The 16001-nt window shown below is 58.2% G+C and overlaps 1 protein-coding gene across 1 annotated transcript in view; it reads right to left on the bottom strand.

The window, feature by feature from the left end:
• Positions 1–5125: 5125 nt before the first annotated feature.
• HTRA3 (HtrA serine peptidase 3) overlaps positions 5126–16001 on the bottom strand; it is a 29548-nt gene continuing 18672 nt past the window's right edge. Inside the window, exons 5-9 of the mRNA XM_070791879.1 lie at positions 14852–14884; positions 13802–13916; positions 9657–9705; positions 7835–7930; positions 5126–6238 (exon numbers count right to left, since the gene is read on the bottom strand). Coding sequence (XP_070647980.1) covers positions 6073–6238; positions 7835–7930; positions 9657–9705; positions 13802–13916; positions 14852–14884 — 459 coding nt within the window. The 3' untranslated portion in view covers positions 5126–6072. The remainder of the gene's footprint in view (positions 6239–7834; positions 7931–9656; positions 9706–13801; positions 13917–14851; positions 14885–16001) is intronic.

Here is a 16001-nt window from a genome sequence, read left to right as displayed (position 1 = left end):
TACCTCCTGGCTGTGTTTGCCCGGGCTTGGAGAGCCCAGCGGTACAGGGGGTCAGGACGTCAGAGAGGACTTGGGCAATCAGTGGGTGAGGGCCCAGAGTGGGGGTCTCCTTTGAAGTGGGGGGAGGGAACGGGGCAGAGGCTGGGGCTGGCGGGTGTGAGGAGGAGGGTCCGTTCCCCCTGGAGGCTCGCCTGGCCAGGGGTGTCCCTGGAGGCTGCAGCGGGTATCGGGCAGGGCCTGGTGATAAAGGGCAGCACGTGGCCTGCTCCATCTGCAATGATGCCTGCGGTGGAGGGGGGTGCGGTGCTTGCTTCTGGGGTTCAGAAAAACGTGTGGCAAAGAGGAAGGTGGTGCCCTCCCCTCCCCAGGTGCCGCCCCTGGCACCTGGTCTTCCTTGGTGTGGAACTGGGGGTCTGGTCTGCAGTGATGCGGCAAACGTGGGCCCAGGAGGGTTCTCCCCAAGCACCTGCTCTGCTGTGGGCACTGAACTGGCTCTGGGGACACGGCTGGGACTTCAGAGACGTTCCGGATCCTGGAGCCGGCCTTCCGGGGTAGGAAGCGGTAGACATGGAGCTGATCAATGGACAGGCAGGATGCGGGAGAGGTGGATGGGCTTCCAGGATGGTTTGGGGTTCCTGCCCTCAGGGATCACAAGCACGCTGACTGAACAAGGCCACTGAGTATCACGGTGCTCAGGGTCAGGGTCACCGCTGAAGTCCAGGTGTGGGTGGGGCGAGTTCCGCTGGGGGTCTCCAGGGGAGACCTCATTTTCAGCTTCTAGAGGCACCCACAGTCTTCAGCCCTTCCCCAAGTCACCCCGACCTCGTGTCCATTGTCTGACCCTCCTGCCTCTTTCCCTAAGGACTCTGTGGTCACATGCCCCGGCCCCAGAGAATGCAGGATCTTACATCGGATCACACCTGCAAGCTCCTTTGGGCCAGGGGAGCTGACATGACAGGTTCCCTGGGGCTATGATGTGGACACTTTGGAGACCACTTCTCAGCCCATCACGGAGAAGATGGTCAGTAGAAAGAAGCAGACACAGAGCAGCCTGGAGAACGTCGCGGGAGAAGGGCAGCTTCCACAGAGGCGGGGAAAGCATAGATGAGAGCAGAGCCAGACCCCGAAAGACTTGAGAATGGTGGACCGATGTCAGGGCAGCCACGGGGGCAGCAAGAAAGGAGACGAGTATCCAAGCCTGCTGGGGGAGGGGCGGTGTGGACAGGAGGCGGGACCCGGAGCTGGGCAGTGTGGCAGGCGGGCCCCAGCCGTCCCCCCAGGTGCTGCTGCTCCGGGCTGGGGCAGCTGTGCCAGGCCCCCTGCTGTTTCCCTTGCATCTGACCCATTCCAGAACGTCCATCTTTGGTCACTGTGCCCTGGATTCACTAATCCCCGACGGGAGGGGAGGAGGATGCCCTGCAGGTCCATAGCTCACAGGAACAGCAGCCATCCACCCCCGGAACGCCGGCTCCTGGAGCTCTCGGCCCGGGCCCCACACACTCGGACAGATGGATGCTTGTCCAGCTGCAGCTGCGGCCACAGCTGTCTGCCCCGGCTCAGCCCTGGGCCCTGCAGGAGCTGGTCCCTGGCTCGCGCATGGCCCCACGTCCTTCTCCCCTCCGGGCCTCGGTTTTGGTCTCTGTGCAATGGGTTGTTCGAGCCGGGGAAGCTGTGATGCCCCTTCCACTCCAGTCCATCTAGAGATCCAGGTGTTTTGGAGGGGGTGAAAATCCCAAAGCCAGAACTGGGGGAGGGTGTTTTTGACCGTCTCAGAACCCTGTTTGTAGCTCCCAGGACACAGAGCAGGGGGGTGGAGGGCTTGCGTCAGGAGCCTGAGGGTTGCACAATGGCTCAGGCGGCAGCTGGCGGGCTCCGACAAAGTTGTTTTTCACCAGGAGCCGCTGAAACAGCTGTGGAGAGGCCAGATCTGCCTGGCTGGGGGTGGTCGGAGCTGAGTGGCAAGCGGGGATCGGAGGCCTTGACCCCACAGAGCCCGCTGCTGCAGAGCCAGCCCAGGGGCAGGTGAGCGGGCCGCCCCCAGCCTCAGGCAAGGGGTCCCTCCGCCCCAGAGGTGGTATCCATGGGCCTCCCGAAGGCTGAAGCACAAAGTCAAGGGCGCCCGCAGACAGGCAGCAAAGGGCTGAGCTGAGACCCTCGCATCCCACCTCCCATTTCACACACAGATGGCCTGAGGTCGCGGAGGCTGGGTACCCCTGTCCCCCAGGGCCTGGTGCAGGAAGTGACCAGATATGAAGTGATATTTTGAGCACTCTGGGGCCAGAGTGTGAGTAAGGAACCTCCTTTGTGATTTTTTTTTCTTTCTTTTTTTTTTTTTTGACTACACACAGGGCTTGCAGACCTTAGTTCCCTGACCAGGGACTGGCCTCTTGCCCCCTAAGTGAAAGTGCCAATTCCTAACCACTGGACAGCCAGGGAAGCCCCCCTGTGCGACATTTAATTTGACACTTGCTGCAGCAAAGCGGCTTTGGGGTCAGATGGGCCTCAGCACCGCCCCTTTGGGGCCACAGTCATGACTCTCCTCCAAACATGAGGGTTTCCAGGTGGTGGTGGAAGGGAGAGGCGATGCTGATGGGCTGGTCATCATCGACACCCGCAGAGGCCATGTCAGGGAGCCTGGTGCACCCCAGCACCACACCTCAGGGGAAGATGGTTCTGGAAAATGCCCAGAGGGCGCCGGTGACCCATCCTGGGCAGTTGCAAGTACTTGACGCCGCTGGACCTCTGGGCAGGTGCTGGGCACCCCGCTGTCTGTCTCTCCAAGTCTCAGGCGGGAGCGGCTGGCCAGGTGCCCCCTACACCCTCACCTCTGAGGACACCTGCAGCTGCAGGGGACAGCTCTGGGCTCAGGGCTCCCTCGGGAGCCTAGGGGTCCCCTCTGGGCCCAGGAGACACTAACTCCACCCCTGGAAGGGGGGCAGGTGGGACCACCTCTGCCACCAGCTCTCCACCTGCACAGCTCTTCAGAGGGGCTCAGCCGGCGTCGTCACCCCCTGGTCCCTCCAGCACAACACCCGCAGGCCGGTCTGCTTCTCTCCTTCCCTGCTCCATTCCTCGCCATACCTGCGCCGCTGCGCTAAGGACTGGATCGTGTACCCCAATTTCACAAGCGGAAGCCCTCCCTACCCTCAGCGTCACGGGAAGTGGAGGCGAGGCCTTGGGGGAGCGAGCAGGGTTAGGCAAGGTGGGCAGCTTCACGGTGGGCTTGCCGCCCATGTAGGAAGGACTCCAGTCCTCTCCTGCCAGCTCCCCACCCCGACCCCTGCCTCCTGGGCATAGAGCCATCAGCAGCCTCTGCCAGGCCAGGAAGCAGCTCTCACCAGGAACTGAACTGACCTGACCCCCTTGATCGCGGGCCCCAGAGCCCTCTCAGACGCCTGGCCCCGCTCAAGTCCAAGGCTCCGCTCTTAGTGCCCTACTTCCAGCTCATCGTCCACCCAAGCCCAGGCCCCCAGACCAGCGGCCTTGACCTGGACAGCTGCCCCAGCTCCCTGGGCTCCCTACCCCCAGGGAGGACCACGTGGCCGCTGGGCACACCGACAGGGAGCCAGAGATGGAGAACAAGGACCAAGCTCTGTGCACCGTTGTGGACGCGCAAAGCAGGGGCCCGCCTGGGGCCGGTGAGAGCAGAGACCTCAGCAAGTGGACCGACCCTGGGCATCACGACTGCTCCAGATTGGGCAGTGGGCGGGGTAGGGGCAGGGGGGGTGAGATGGCACAGGCCTGCTCTGTGAGGATGGTCTGGTCCACCCTGGGTGGGCGAGGGGCATGGGGGCTGGCTGCGAGGTGGGTGGTCCCACAGTGGGGGCTGGGCCAGGCTCCGGGGCGGTGCCCGGACAGTTTCGGAGAATGCTGGCCGCAGGGCGGGCCGTGATAGGAGTCGGCTCAGGGTGGACAGGGCAAGGGGGTGGGCTGGCCGGTGGGTGGCAGGGACCACTGCGTGGTGGGGCTGGGAGGCTCCTTGCAGGGTGGCCTCTGTGCCGGCCCCCTCCTTCCCCAGCAGGCCCTGGACGTGGCCTGGGGGTGGGGAGTGTGCTCAGTTCTGTGATCGTCTGACCCCAGGACCGAAAAACTACGATGGCGAATGGGGTCACGGCGTCACCAGACGGTCTCGGGTTCTTTCATGGCTGTGGGTGCTGACAGCTCTTCAGTCTGATTCCCTATCCACCTCCCACCCCATTTGTCCAGCCGGCCTGTGGCCACAGTCAGCCCCACTCGGCCCTTCCAGCCCCCCACCCTCCGGGCCCATCTCCCATGAGTCCCTCCAGGTACTGAGCGGGATTCCAGCCACCACCGTGGCCATCCGAGGCTAGCTCCTAGAATTAGCCCCCTTGGCAGGTCATTTAAGTTTGGACCTGTCGAATCTCAGGCTTTCAGAGTTGGGAAAGCGTGAAGTCTGTAGTTCCCCACAGCCCTGAGTGACAAGCTGGCTGTGGTCACACAGAGGCCGGCCGGGGGCAGGCCCTGCTGCTCTGAGAGGTTTGGACCAAAGGGGGCTCCATCTTTCCAGGACGGTGGTCCAGAACTCCGGGCTGGGCTCTCCTTCTCAGCCCGGATCAGCGCCCCTCAGCCTCCCGCTCACGCGACCCTGGGGGTGGGCTCTGGGCGACTTCACAGCTCTCGGTCCCTGCCGGCAGCCCCTGCTGGGGTCCCGGGCAGCTGGCTTTGCCCCGGCCTCCCCGGTTCTGCCACGAGCGCCCTTGCTGGGTGGTCTGGAGTGAAGATGACACAGGGAGACTTCACCCCACGGCCTGACCGGGCATGCACTGCACACGCGGTGGCTTGCCGTTGCCAGCCAGACACCTCTCCAAGCGGCCAGGAGGCCACTGCCAGGAGGTGGGTGGTCTCAGGACCCTCCTGTATCGGGGGAGAGGCTCCTGCAATGGGGAGGGTAGGCATCTTGCTGGGGACCAGGGGCCAGGAGTCAAAGTGGGGAGCCCGGGGCTGAGGGTGGGGCGGCTGGGGCATGGCGATGCTCAGGCGCTGCTCTGGGCGGCGGACCCCGCCGCTGTCTCTGTGCCTGCTGACAGACGGGTCGGCTCTGGGTCAGGAGGAGCTGTGCAGCAGCAGGCAGGGGACCCCAGATGTGCCCTGGCTGGCCCAGAACCACGTGCTTGTAAACTTTAATTTCCATACAGTAGAGAAACATACAGTACAAGCAACTCGGGGGCCGGACTGCGCTGGGGAGCTCACGGGGTCACCCGGAAACAGGCTCCCCGCCGAGAGGGGACCACCTGAGCTCCTGGGGATGCCATGAGTCCCCGCTACCCGCGGAACAGCTGGGGAGGCCAGCGGCTCAGTCCTCGCCTCCCCTTGCCCGCGGGTCCCAGCTTCCTCCGCAGTCCCCACCCCACCCCAGGGTCTTCTCCGGGAGGACAGGCCAGCCTCCCGGGAGGCAGGGGTGGGAGACACCCTCTGCTCTTTCTCTGCTTGCTTCTCCCCCACCTGGGAGGCCGGGGCTGGTCGCCAAGCCCTAGGGCTCGGCTAGGTCATCAGGGGATGCTTCACAGTGCCAGCTTCCGGCCAGACCCGCCACACCGGACTCTCAGTGGGGGCAGGTGAGCCAGGCAGACAGCCCTGGTCATTTAAGGTGATGGGAGCTGTGTTGTGGGGGGCAGAGGGACACCCCAGGGAGAGGAGGAGGCTGGGGGCCTGAGACCTGATCAGCGAGAGCTGGGGAGGTGCGGGTGGGGAAGGAACGGCAGGCGTTTACAGAGAAGTACCCTACGGACGGGTGCAAAGGCAGGAAGGTGGGAGAGAGGAGGGGCTTTGGGGGGAATACGAGAGTCTTCTAGATCTGGGAATGTGGGGGGGCCCCCCGGAACATTTGGGGGTGGCGTGGGGGGCACTGTGATGCGGCTGAGATGCGGGCCCCCGGCGAAGCCCAGCCAGCCTGTGGCTCCAGTCCTGGATGCCGGGAAGAGTCCGCTGGCTGTGCTGAGGACCGACCCGGGTCCTTCGTCCTGATCCCGCGGGGGCAGAGGCTCTGGAGGGAGCCAGCCCGCGGGCCCCGGTCCTTGGCGACGGGCGGGGTTGGGGGAGACGGCCCCACCTTCACAGGACCACCTCGGGCGCGATGCTGAAGAGCAGGTCGTCATTGCCGCGCCGCACCTCCAGCAGCAGGGGGGACTCGGTCAGCACGGCCTCCTGCAGCTCGCTCGAGTCGGCCAGGGGCCGCCCGTTGACCTTGACGATGATGTCTCCATCCTGGATGCCCCCCCTGCCAACGGGAGAGAGAGGCGGTCACAGCTCCTCTCCGAGAGGCCGGGGCCTGGGTGCCTCTAACAGCCGCAGGTTTAAGGAAAGTCATTTCAACAGGTGAGAACAGGGTCCTGACCGCCAGGCTCTCACCCCGGGCAGAGGCCACTGTCCAACCACCGGCTAACGCTTTGTCGGTTGACTTTTCTGTACAGCAGGGGGAGTGGAGTCACGTTCTGGCTGCGGCCTCCCCACCTGGGCCAAGGATGCGGTTCCGTGAGCCTCGGTTCCCGCCACTGCAGCCCTGGGTGGGGACGCTCTCGGCAAATCACAGCGAGGTCCAGGGTATTGATTCCACCACTGCGGCAGTTACTAAGACTTCCAGTCAGGGCTGGAACGAGCGAGGCCAGCCCCCTTCTGCACCTGACTTGCCGTGACCTTCCCCTCCATCCAGAGGGCAGGCAGAGTGGCACCGAGGTCAGGTTCGCGGGTGACAGGACCCAGATCCACACGGGCTAGCTGCATGACCTCAGAGGACTGACTGCGTCAAGGCTCAGTCTTCCCATCTGAGCAATAGGATGAGAGCCCACACCTCGCAGGCTGCAGTGAGGAGCCCCTGAGGGGACGCAGCTGGAACGCCCAGCTCACGACCCAGCCTGGGTCAGCCGCAGCCACCGTCTCCACCAAGCTCCCCTGTCCAGGGCACCCTGCGTGTGGCCACTCTCTCTGACGCCTGCCTGCTGCCCCAGCACCCCCAAATAGAGAGCCTGAGTTGGGGGTGATTACTCTTTGGCATCACAGATCTGTATCTCGACAATTTTTACTGCACGGCGGCTGTGGGCTGAGCACGCGTGCTGTGTTCAGGGCAGGAAGACTCCAGGGATCTGCATCTTCCAGCCCAGCACACAAAACAGAGAAAACAGGTCCTGTTGGGTTGAAGGGGCTGGGATACCCTCCTGCCTGGCTCCACTCACCACCCCCAGAGCGGCCCCAGACCCTACATGGGCCACTTCTTGCTCCTGAAGCTACACTTTAGAAGCAGGATCCAAAGGAGCCCACCCACTGCACAGAGGGACGCCAGGGAGGAGGCAGGGCGGGCGCTTGTTCAGCGCCGATCCAGGGCACAGGATCACGTGTGCCATCACCCACCGCACGGCCTGCTTCAGCCCACCACGCTGCAACACTCGACCTTTCCCTCGTCCTCAGGTTCCGAGAAGGCAAGGCTTTGTCCCCTAACTGATCTTGACAGTGTCCCGTGGGGGAGGAAGAGTAGGCAGAATCATACCCATTTTGCTGATGAGGAAACTGGCCAGGAAAGACCCAGGCTGACCCGCAAGGCTGGTGAGAGTCAGGCTGGCATGCAGTTCTCAGCTTGGGGGGTGAGGACCTCCACTACGCTGTCTCTCCAGACCCAAAGGGAAGGACATTCTGGGCCAAGGAGGGGACGGCCTTCGGCCTCCAGCCTGAGCCCAGCTTAGAGGACTGGCCAGGATCCCGCCTGCCATTTTCACGTTACACCACGTTGCCAGGAAGCTCAAGGTCATGCAAGGTCAGTGAAGTCCGGCCCAGGCCCCGAGCCCGCCCGCCCAACCTCCTTGCTTCCTCCGGTGGAGCCTACCTCTGAGAAGGTGAATTCGGAACAACTTCTTGCACATAAATCCCACTGCTGACTGCTGGGAAGTCTGGGTTACTGGCCTTTAGCTCCTCCACCAAACTGAAAAGACAGTTCCACCGTTAAGGCACTTCTTCTGGGCCTCTAAGCTCACTCAGTACAAAGCTGCCCCCTCGTCCCCTCCTCCACCCAGGACGAGGAGTCTCCTCTGTGCCCCCACGCTGCAGGGACCTGCCACTGACCACTCTGGGTTGTCACTGGTTCTTGTCTGTGACCCCCACTCAGCTCGGGCTCCTCGAAAGAAATCTCAGTGAGGGTGGATGATTCGAAGTGTGGAGAGGGGAGAGTGACGGACAGACAGGAGGATGAGCGGGAGGAGGGGTAAGGAGGGAAAGAAAGAAGAGGGATGGGAGATCAGATGGCGGGACAGAGGGAAGGAAAGAGTGACGGATAGACGGGCAGACAGAAGGAGGATGAACAGACAACAGGTGAACATGGAGAGACAGAAGGCTGGAAGGATGGTGTAACGGATGGCTAGATGGAAGGCCGGGTGGATGGATGGCTGGACGGAAGATAAAAATGACACCTTTAGATGGTAAATTGACACACTGGTCTTGATTCCAAATTGCTTTCAGGTTTACTCCCCAGAGGAACCGCTGCCGACACAGGAAGGAATGTCATCTTAGGGACTGTGTGGGTGGGAGGGTCCCTCAGATGAGCTGAATTAGCCCCAGAGCTCCCCAGCGCAGTGACCTCTTCCTTCTCCAAACCCCTGGACTTTGCATTTTCTTCCCTTCGGCCTCCCTTCCTTCTTCCCTGTCCCTCCTCTTCCCCAGCCCCTCCCCTATTTCATGCACTCAGAATTTGCAGACACCTGCTCTGTTATAGTCCCGGCCCTGGGGGTGAGCAGGACACAGCCCTTGCTCACAAAGAGCTCGTGGCCAAGGTTGGGAGTGGGCAGCTCTCACATCGGGGGACCCAGTGCAAGCTGGGGAGGGAAGCGCAGCTGTGCAATTGAAGAGGAGACATCTCCTCCCCTTGAAGTGGCCTCCAGGCAGGGAGAATGGTGTCCCCTTCCCAGAATTCAAGTCTGCTCAGGCCTCAGAACGTGACCTTGTTTAGACATAGCGACTTGGCTGATTCGCCTGGTTAAGAATCTCGAGATGAGAGCAGCCTGACTTAGGGTGGTCCTGAAATCCAATGGCTGGTGTTTTTATCAGAGAAAGAAGAGGGAGAAGGCAGCAGGGGCCACCCTCCTTGGACCAGCCCAGCTCCTGTGTGATCAGGCGCTCAGAGTCACCTCTCCCCACGTGGCTGCTCTTGAGAGTCTGGGAGATATCCTGGCTCTAATCTGGGGGCTACGTGCCCACCATGCAATGAGAAAGGCAGAGCTTGTAGCGATGCAAATACAACCCAAAAAACACCCAGAACCACTAGAAGCTGGGAGACACAAGGAAGGACTCTTCCCTGAAGCATCCATGGAGTTCAGCCCTGTTGATCCCTTGAGTTTGGACTGAGGGCTTCCAGAACTATTGACAGAAAGGATTTCTGTTGTTTTAAGCCACTAACTTGGGGTGATTTGTTATGGTAGCCCCAGGAAAACTAATCTGGGAGGCTTCCTGGAGGAGGAGCACCTGAACGGAGTCCTTTGGATCAGGCTGAGGGGGAAAGGTGTTCCAGGCTGCGGGACTGACCTGAGCAAAGGCTCAGAAGCCTGATGCGTCTGGTCCATGGGAGCACCTGCCGGTGGCCAGGCCCACTGGGGCCAGGGCCCGGGAGGAGTGTGGGGGTGAGGGGCGGCGGGCGCCAGCATCCTTCGGACACTCACCTTGGCGTGATGGTCCTCATCCGGATGCCGATGAAGCGCTTCTTCCAGTCTAGAAACAGAGCATGTCGGGACTTGGTTACAGCTGCCATGGAGGCCTCAGTACTCCCCGACGGGCCTGGGCAGGGAGCAGAGGCAGCAGGAGCTGCGCCCCTAGGGCCAGCCCAGCCCCTGTGTCCTCAGGAGCCCAGAGGCACCGCTCCCCACGTGGCTACTCCTGAGGGCCTGGGAGAGGCCGTGGTTCTGATCTGGGGGCTTCGGGCCCTCCCTCATCGTTGGGCACCATTCACCCACATCAGCTCTGACATCTGCTCTCTTGCTGGGCCCCCTACCCGACCCCAGTGGACAGTGGACCCACCTGCCCCAGCCTCCATCCCACAGGCTCCCCAAGTCGCCTTGCCGTGATCTGAACTGGTCACCTTCTCCTGCCTTCTCCAAAAACCAGATATTAATTGATAACACCCAGTGAGCTCTAACGACGTGGCAGGCCCCTGGCTGGAGCAATACAAACATAGATGGCTAAGGTGGTAGCTCTGTGCCCCCAGCTTCTCCAGCCTGTGACTTAGCAGGTGTCTTAGACTCCACAACAACCTTCACATAGTCTAACCCTAAACATGGTGAAGGACAGGGCAGGCTGGTGTGCTGCATTCCGTGGGGTCACAAAGAGCCGGGCACGACTGAGCGACTGAACAACAGCAACAAACACTAAAGCAGTCTCAGCACATTTTTAAATGTCGTATCACAAAACTGTGCTCCCTGGCCACAGTGGAATTAAACCACAAGGTCTCTACACGATTCACAATAACTTAGAAAGTAAATATACATACTGCTAAATAACCCAACTTTAAGGAATAGATCAAAAGAGAAATTAGAAGGCATTTTAAATTGAAAAAACAAAACCAGATACAACATGCCAAACTTCGTGGGGTGGAGGCAAAGCTGTACCTAGAGGGAAATTAATAGCACTACAAGTACCAATATCAGAAAAAAAGAGAGATATCCAATCAGTGACTTCAGCCTTCTCCTTAAAACTAGAAAAAGAAGATCAAATGAAATCTAATATAGGCAGAAGAAAAGAAATAATAAAGAATAGAAATCAAAGAAATAGAAAGTGGAAAACGTGGAGAAAATAAATGAAAACCAAAAGTTGATTTTTCGTAATCAACAAAATTGATACGTTTTTAGCCAGACTAATTAGGGGGAAAAAAGACACAATGATCAGTATCAAGAATGGGAGAGGTGACATCACTACAGATTCGATAGGTATTAAGAAGATAAGAGACTAATATGAACAACTAGGGCTCAATAAACTTGACCACAGAGGTAAACGGAACCAATTTCTTGAAAATTTCAGACTACGAAAGTTCACTCAGGAAGCAACGATAACCTCCATAGCCCTATATGGGCTTCCCTAGTCACTCAGACAGTAAAGAATCTGTCTGTGATGCAGGAGACCTGGATTCCATCCCTGGGTCAGGAAGGTCCCCTGGAGAAGGGAACAGCAACCCACTGCAGTATTCTTGCCTGGAGAATGCCATGGACAGGGGAGCCTGGTGGGCTACAGGCCACGGGACTGCAAAGAGTCAGATAAGACTGAGGGACTAACACTTTTTATAGCCCCACATCTATTACAGAAATTGAAATAGTTAAAAATCTTGCCACAAAGTAACTTCAAGCCCAGACGGTCTTATAGGAGAAGTCTAACGGATGCCTAAGGAAGATACCATATCAGTTCTACACAAACGGTTCTAGAAAACTGAAAATGAGTGGCTATTTCTGTGATACTGTGACCAATAATAAGAAATGTATACATATTTTGGTCTTCATCCAGGGTTCCTAACACATAGCTCCTGAAACTTTTGTACTTCCCTAAAGTGATCAGATTTCTAAGGGACATTTTTTTCTCACAGCTCCTGAAATAGTTCCAGACCTCTAAAGGTGAAATTGTTATTGTTGTTCAGTCACTCAGTCGTGTCCGACTCTTTGCAATCCCATGGACTGCAGCACGCCAGGCTTCCCTGTCCTTCACCATCTCCTGTTCATTGAGTCAATGATGCCATCCAACCATCTCATCCTCTGTCGTCCCCTTCTCCTCCTGTTCTCAATCTTTCCTAACATCAGGGTCTTTTCCAATGTGACAATTTTCTTTGCATCAGGTGGCCAAAATACTGGAGCTTCAGCTTCAGCATCAGTCCTTCCAATGAATATTCCATTGTTGATTTCCTTTAGGATGGACTGGTTTGATCTCTTTGCTGTCCACAGACTCTCAAGGGTCTTCTCTAGCACCACAGTTTGAAAGCATCAATTCTTTGGTACTCAGCCTTCTTCTTCCTTTTTTTTTTTTTTTTTTTTCTGTTTTTTGGCGCTCAGCCTTCCTTATGGTCTAACTCTCACTTGGCTTTTCGTTATTCACAAGTCCCTTTCAATCACATTTGACTTGATGTTAATGAGGTAAGTTTTGGAAAGCCCCTAAGGGTGTCAGTTGGTTGCAAGGGGAACCGACCACGTAATTGGAAGATTGGAACGTTTCTCCTCAGCCTTCTCTGCCTTGCTTCAGGGAGAGGAGATGAACTAGAGGTTGAATCAATTGCCAGTGGCTAATAACTTATTCAGAGGCTTCCCTTGTGGCTCAGATGGTACAGTCCGTCTGCAATGCAGGAGACCCAGCTTCAATCCCTGGGTCGGGGAGATCCCCTGGAGGAGGGCATGGCAATCCACTCTGGTATTCTTGCCTGGAGAACCTCATGGACAGAGAAGCTACGGTCGACAGTAGATGGGCTCCAGTCCATGGGGTCGCACAGAGTCGAACACGACTGAGTGACTAACACACACACAGCAGCCTAGTCAACCATGCCCATGTCGTGCAGCCGCCACAAAATCCCAGAAAGATGCGTTTGAAGAGCTTCTGGGTTGGCGATTGTGTGGAGGTGCACCCAGAGACCATGGGCTCCGCATCCTTCCCCCACACCTTGCCTTACAAATCTCTTCATCAGGCTGTTCCTGAGACATATGCTTTACAATAAACTGGTTATCTGTTGAGAAAACAGTCTTCCTGCTCTAGCAAACGATCCAACCCAAGAAAGGGGTCATGGGCAATTCTGATTTATAGTCAGTGTGCAATTGGCATCTGAAGGCAGGGCTGGGGCAGTCATAGGACTGAGCCCTTAACTTGTGGGGTCTGATGCTATCTCCAGGTAGACAGTGTCAGAATTGAGTTAAATTGTAAGACACTCAGCTTGGCAGGGAGAAACCCCACGTATTGCTGACCAGATGTGTCAGAAGTAAAATAGCACTGCAGTAGAAAACGGAGAGTAGAAGAGACAGACGGGGGAATGTTTTTCCTAAGCCACTTCTCAACTCATTATCCCAACACCAAACCAGAAAGAGAACTAGACCCACATTCCTCATGAAGATAGACGTGGAAAGTCTTGAAATGCTTTCAGCAAATCAAGCGTAGCAATATATAAAGCAGGATAATACATCACGACTAAGTGAGCTTTATTCCAGGAATGCAAGGATAGTTTAATATTATAAAACCAACCAAAGAAATTTACCATATCAAAAGATGAAGAAGGAAAACCACCATCTCAAAAACTAGATAGATAAAAAGATGCAGGGAGGGTGGATGCATGAATGAACAGAGGGAGGGATGGGAGGAAGGAAAGCAAGAAAAAGAAGGTAGAAAGGAAGGATAGGTGGATGAAGCGATGAGTGGATGGATGGATGAGTTGGTGCGTGGGTGGGACGGTGGGTGGGAGGATGGATGGGTGGGTTGGTGAGTAGGTGGATGGGCTGGTGGGTGGGAGGGCAGATGGGTTAATGGGATAGAAGGAAGTTCTATCTGGGTCTGGCAACTATGGAGTGGCTCAGACGAGTGAAACCTAGGGGCCACCACCTTAGGAGGTGGGAGGTGAGGTGGACGATCCCCAGCCAGAGGGGACCATCTAGAGGGGTGGGGGTGGTCATCGTCATGAGGTGAGGAGAGGATGGGAGAGAGGCTGAGGTATCCCCGGTTGGGGGTCTTGAGACATCAGGGTGGGCTGGGCAGTGGGTGCCATCACAGAGCATGGCGGGATCGCCTGGCCCTGCTGGAGGCTTTGAGCTCAGCCCTGGGGCAGCGTCCCTGACCCCACGTGGGGGCTCCGTACCTTTGCCAGTCTTGTCCTGGAACTCTGAGAGGAAGCGCGTGATGCGGTCTGAGGGGATGGCAAAGGAGATGCCGGCCGCGACCTTGAGTGTGTTGATGCCAATGACCTCACCGTCCTGGGCGGGAGATCAGAGCGGGCAGTCACTCCGAGAGCCCAAGTGGCCACTGCCCTCAGTGGCAGAGCAGCGTGTCCGTGCGACTCGGCTCCCAGACCAGGGGCCCTGGCCGTCAGCGCCCTCCCTGAGAAGCTCCCTAAAGGTGCTCCAGGGTCCAGGTCTGAGTCAGGGACCCCCACCTCTCCCGCCGTTTGCCTCCACAGCTGACCCCTAGCTGCATCAATGCAGAGTGTTGACCTGGGAAGCTACAGTCTGCCCCCGAGAAGCTGTGTCTACTGCCCGAGGACGCCCCCAGCCAGCCTTCTGAGGGGCTGGAGCCAAGAGGGACGTGGTGAGGACTGGGGGACCCTCTATCCCCTCTTTCGAGAAGCAGGGTGGGGGAACATGGGGTCAGGGCAGCCCCCAGCATCCTCCACTATCTGTCCCTTTCGAGCTGGGCTCCCTCCCTGTCCTGCCCTCCCCCGCCAGGAGGCGGGTGCTGCTTGGCCTGATCTGCCACCTGAGACCCCACTCCTGGACACAGCTCCTCCCAGGGGTGCCCGGCAGACACCCCTGCCCCAGCACTCCTGTGGGACCCCGCCTGCGTCTGTCCTTACACGGCCCAGACACCAGCCCCAGAGGTGCGTGGCAAGCCCAGCTCCTCTCCCGTCAACATGATGTGGGGACCGGCCCCTGACCCGTGTCCCCTGCCCCAGGCCCACCACAGGCACCGGGTCCTGCTGCTCTGAGACCTCCCTCGCTCCTCCGACAGCATCAGCTCCCCTGGGGGCAGCACATGCTTGGGGTTGCATCCTCCTCCGGAGCCCCCAGACCATTGGGTGTGAAGGCACGAGGGCCGTGTTCTGGGCCCCAAGTCCCCCTCGAGGCTGTGCCGCCCATCCCAGTGTGAACAGGGCCCCAGAAAACCCCAGGCTCCTGCCCCAGGGGACACTCACCAGGTTCACCAGCGGTCCCCCGGAGTTCCCGTACTGCAGGGAGGAAATGCACGTCAGCCAGGCCCCGCACCTCCCCTCCTGGAGGGCTTCTGAAGCTTTTTCTTTAGAAACTACCACCCAACGGGCCCAGAAACATGTAATTGAATTTCCTCCCCCAACAGGGTTGAATGGAGAAGGAAATGGCAACCCACTCCATTATTCTTGCCTGGAAAATTCCATGGATAGAGGAGCCTGGCAGTCTACAGTCCATGGGGTCGCAAAGAGTCAGACACGACTGAAGCAACTGAGCACAACAGGCTTAACAGGCCTCAGCGCCCATTCCACAGATAAGAAGGCTGAGGCCCGCAGTGGCCAAGTGCACGGTCGTCTCTGATCATCGGGGTCTGAGCTGGCCGCACTGTCCGCCCAGACCTCATGGGCTCCCTCCAGCCTCTCATCCATGTCTCCACCCTCCCCGGTGGATGCAGGACAGGGCGCCGTTTCTCATCCCACTGGCATCGAGAAGTCTTTCAAAGACCAACACTTCCCAGAAGAGGGTTTGCTGCTGCTAAGTTGCTTCAGTCATGTCTGACTCTGTGTGACCCCATAGACAGCAGCCCACCAGGCTCCCCTATCCCTGGGATTCTCCAGGCAAGAACACTGGAGTGGGTCGCCATTTCCTTCCCCAATGCATGAAAACTGAAAAATGAAAGTGAAGTCGCTCAGTCATGTCCAACTCCTAGAGACCCCATGGACTGCAGCCTACCAGGCTCCCTGTCCATGGGATTTTCCAGGCAAGAGTACTGGAGTGGGGTGCCATTGCCTTCTCCGAACCATGGTAAAGCAGAGAGGTGGCAGGCGCTGGGTGTCTGGACAAACGGCTTTGTGAATGTAAGACGTGGCATCCAATAGGATAATAATAGTAGCAGCAATAATAATGGTAATGATGTTGTCGGGGTGTGTGATTTAGGCAAAAATATTTCTGAGGTCTTGGCTGCATCTCTACGACTCTGAAGGACTGTCCCGGATCAGGGCTGCGGCCTCTGAGACTTAGAGGGCCAGCCTGGTGCCCACGGGCAGAAGTCCCGGGAGTCAGAGCTGCACTTAATGTAAAGAAAGAACTTTCCACCAGTGGACATATTGGAGAGATAGAAGGGCTCTGGAGGGCGGG

Source organism: Bos indicus, chromosome 6 (assembly GCF_029378745.1).
Source record: "Bos indicus isolate NIAB-ARS_2022 breed Sahiwal x Tharparkar chromosome 6, NIAB-ARS_B.indTharparkar_mat_pri_1.0, whole genome shotgun sequence".
Taxonomy (NCBI): Eukaryota; Metazoa; Chordata; class Mammalia; order Artiodactyla; family Bovidae; genus Bos; species Bos indicus.
The sequence above is the reverse complement of the archived record's forward strand: the minus strand, read 5'-3'. Positions and strand labels throughout refer to the sequence as shown.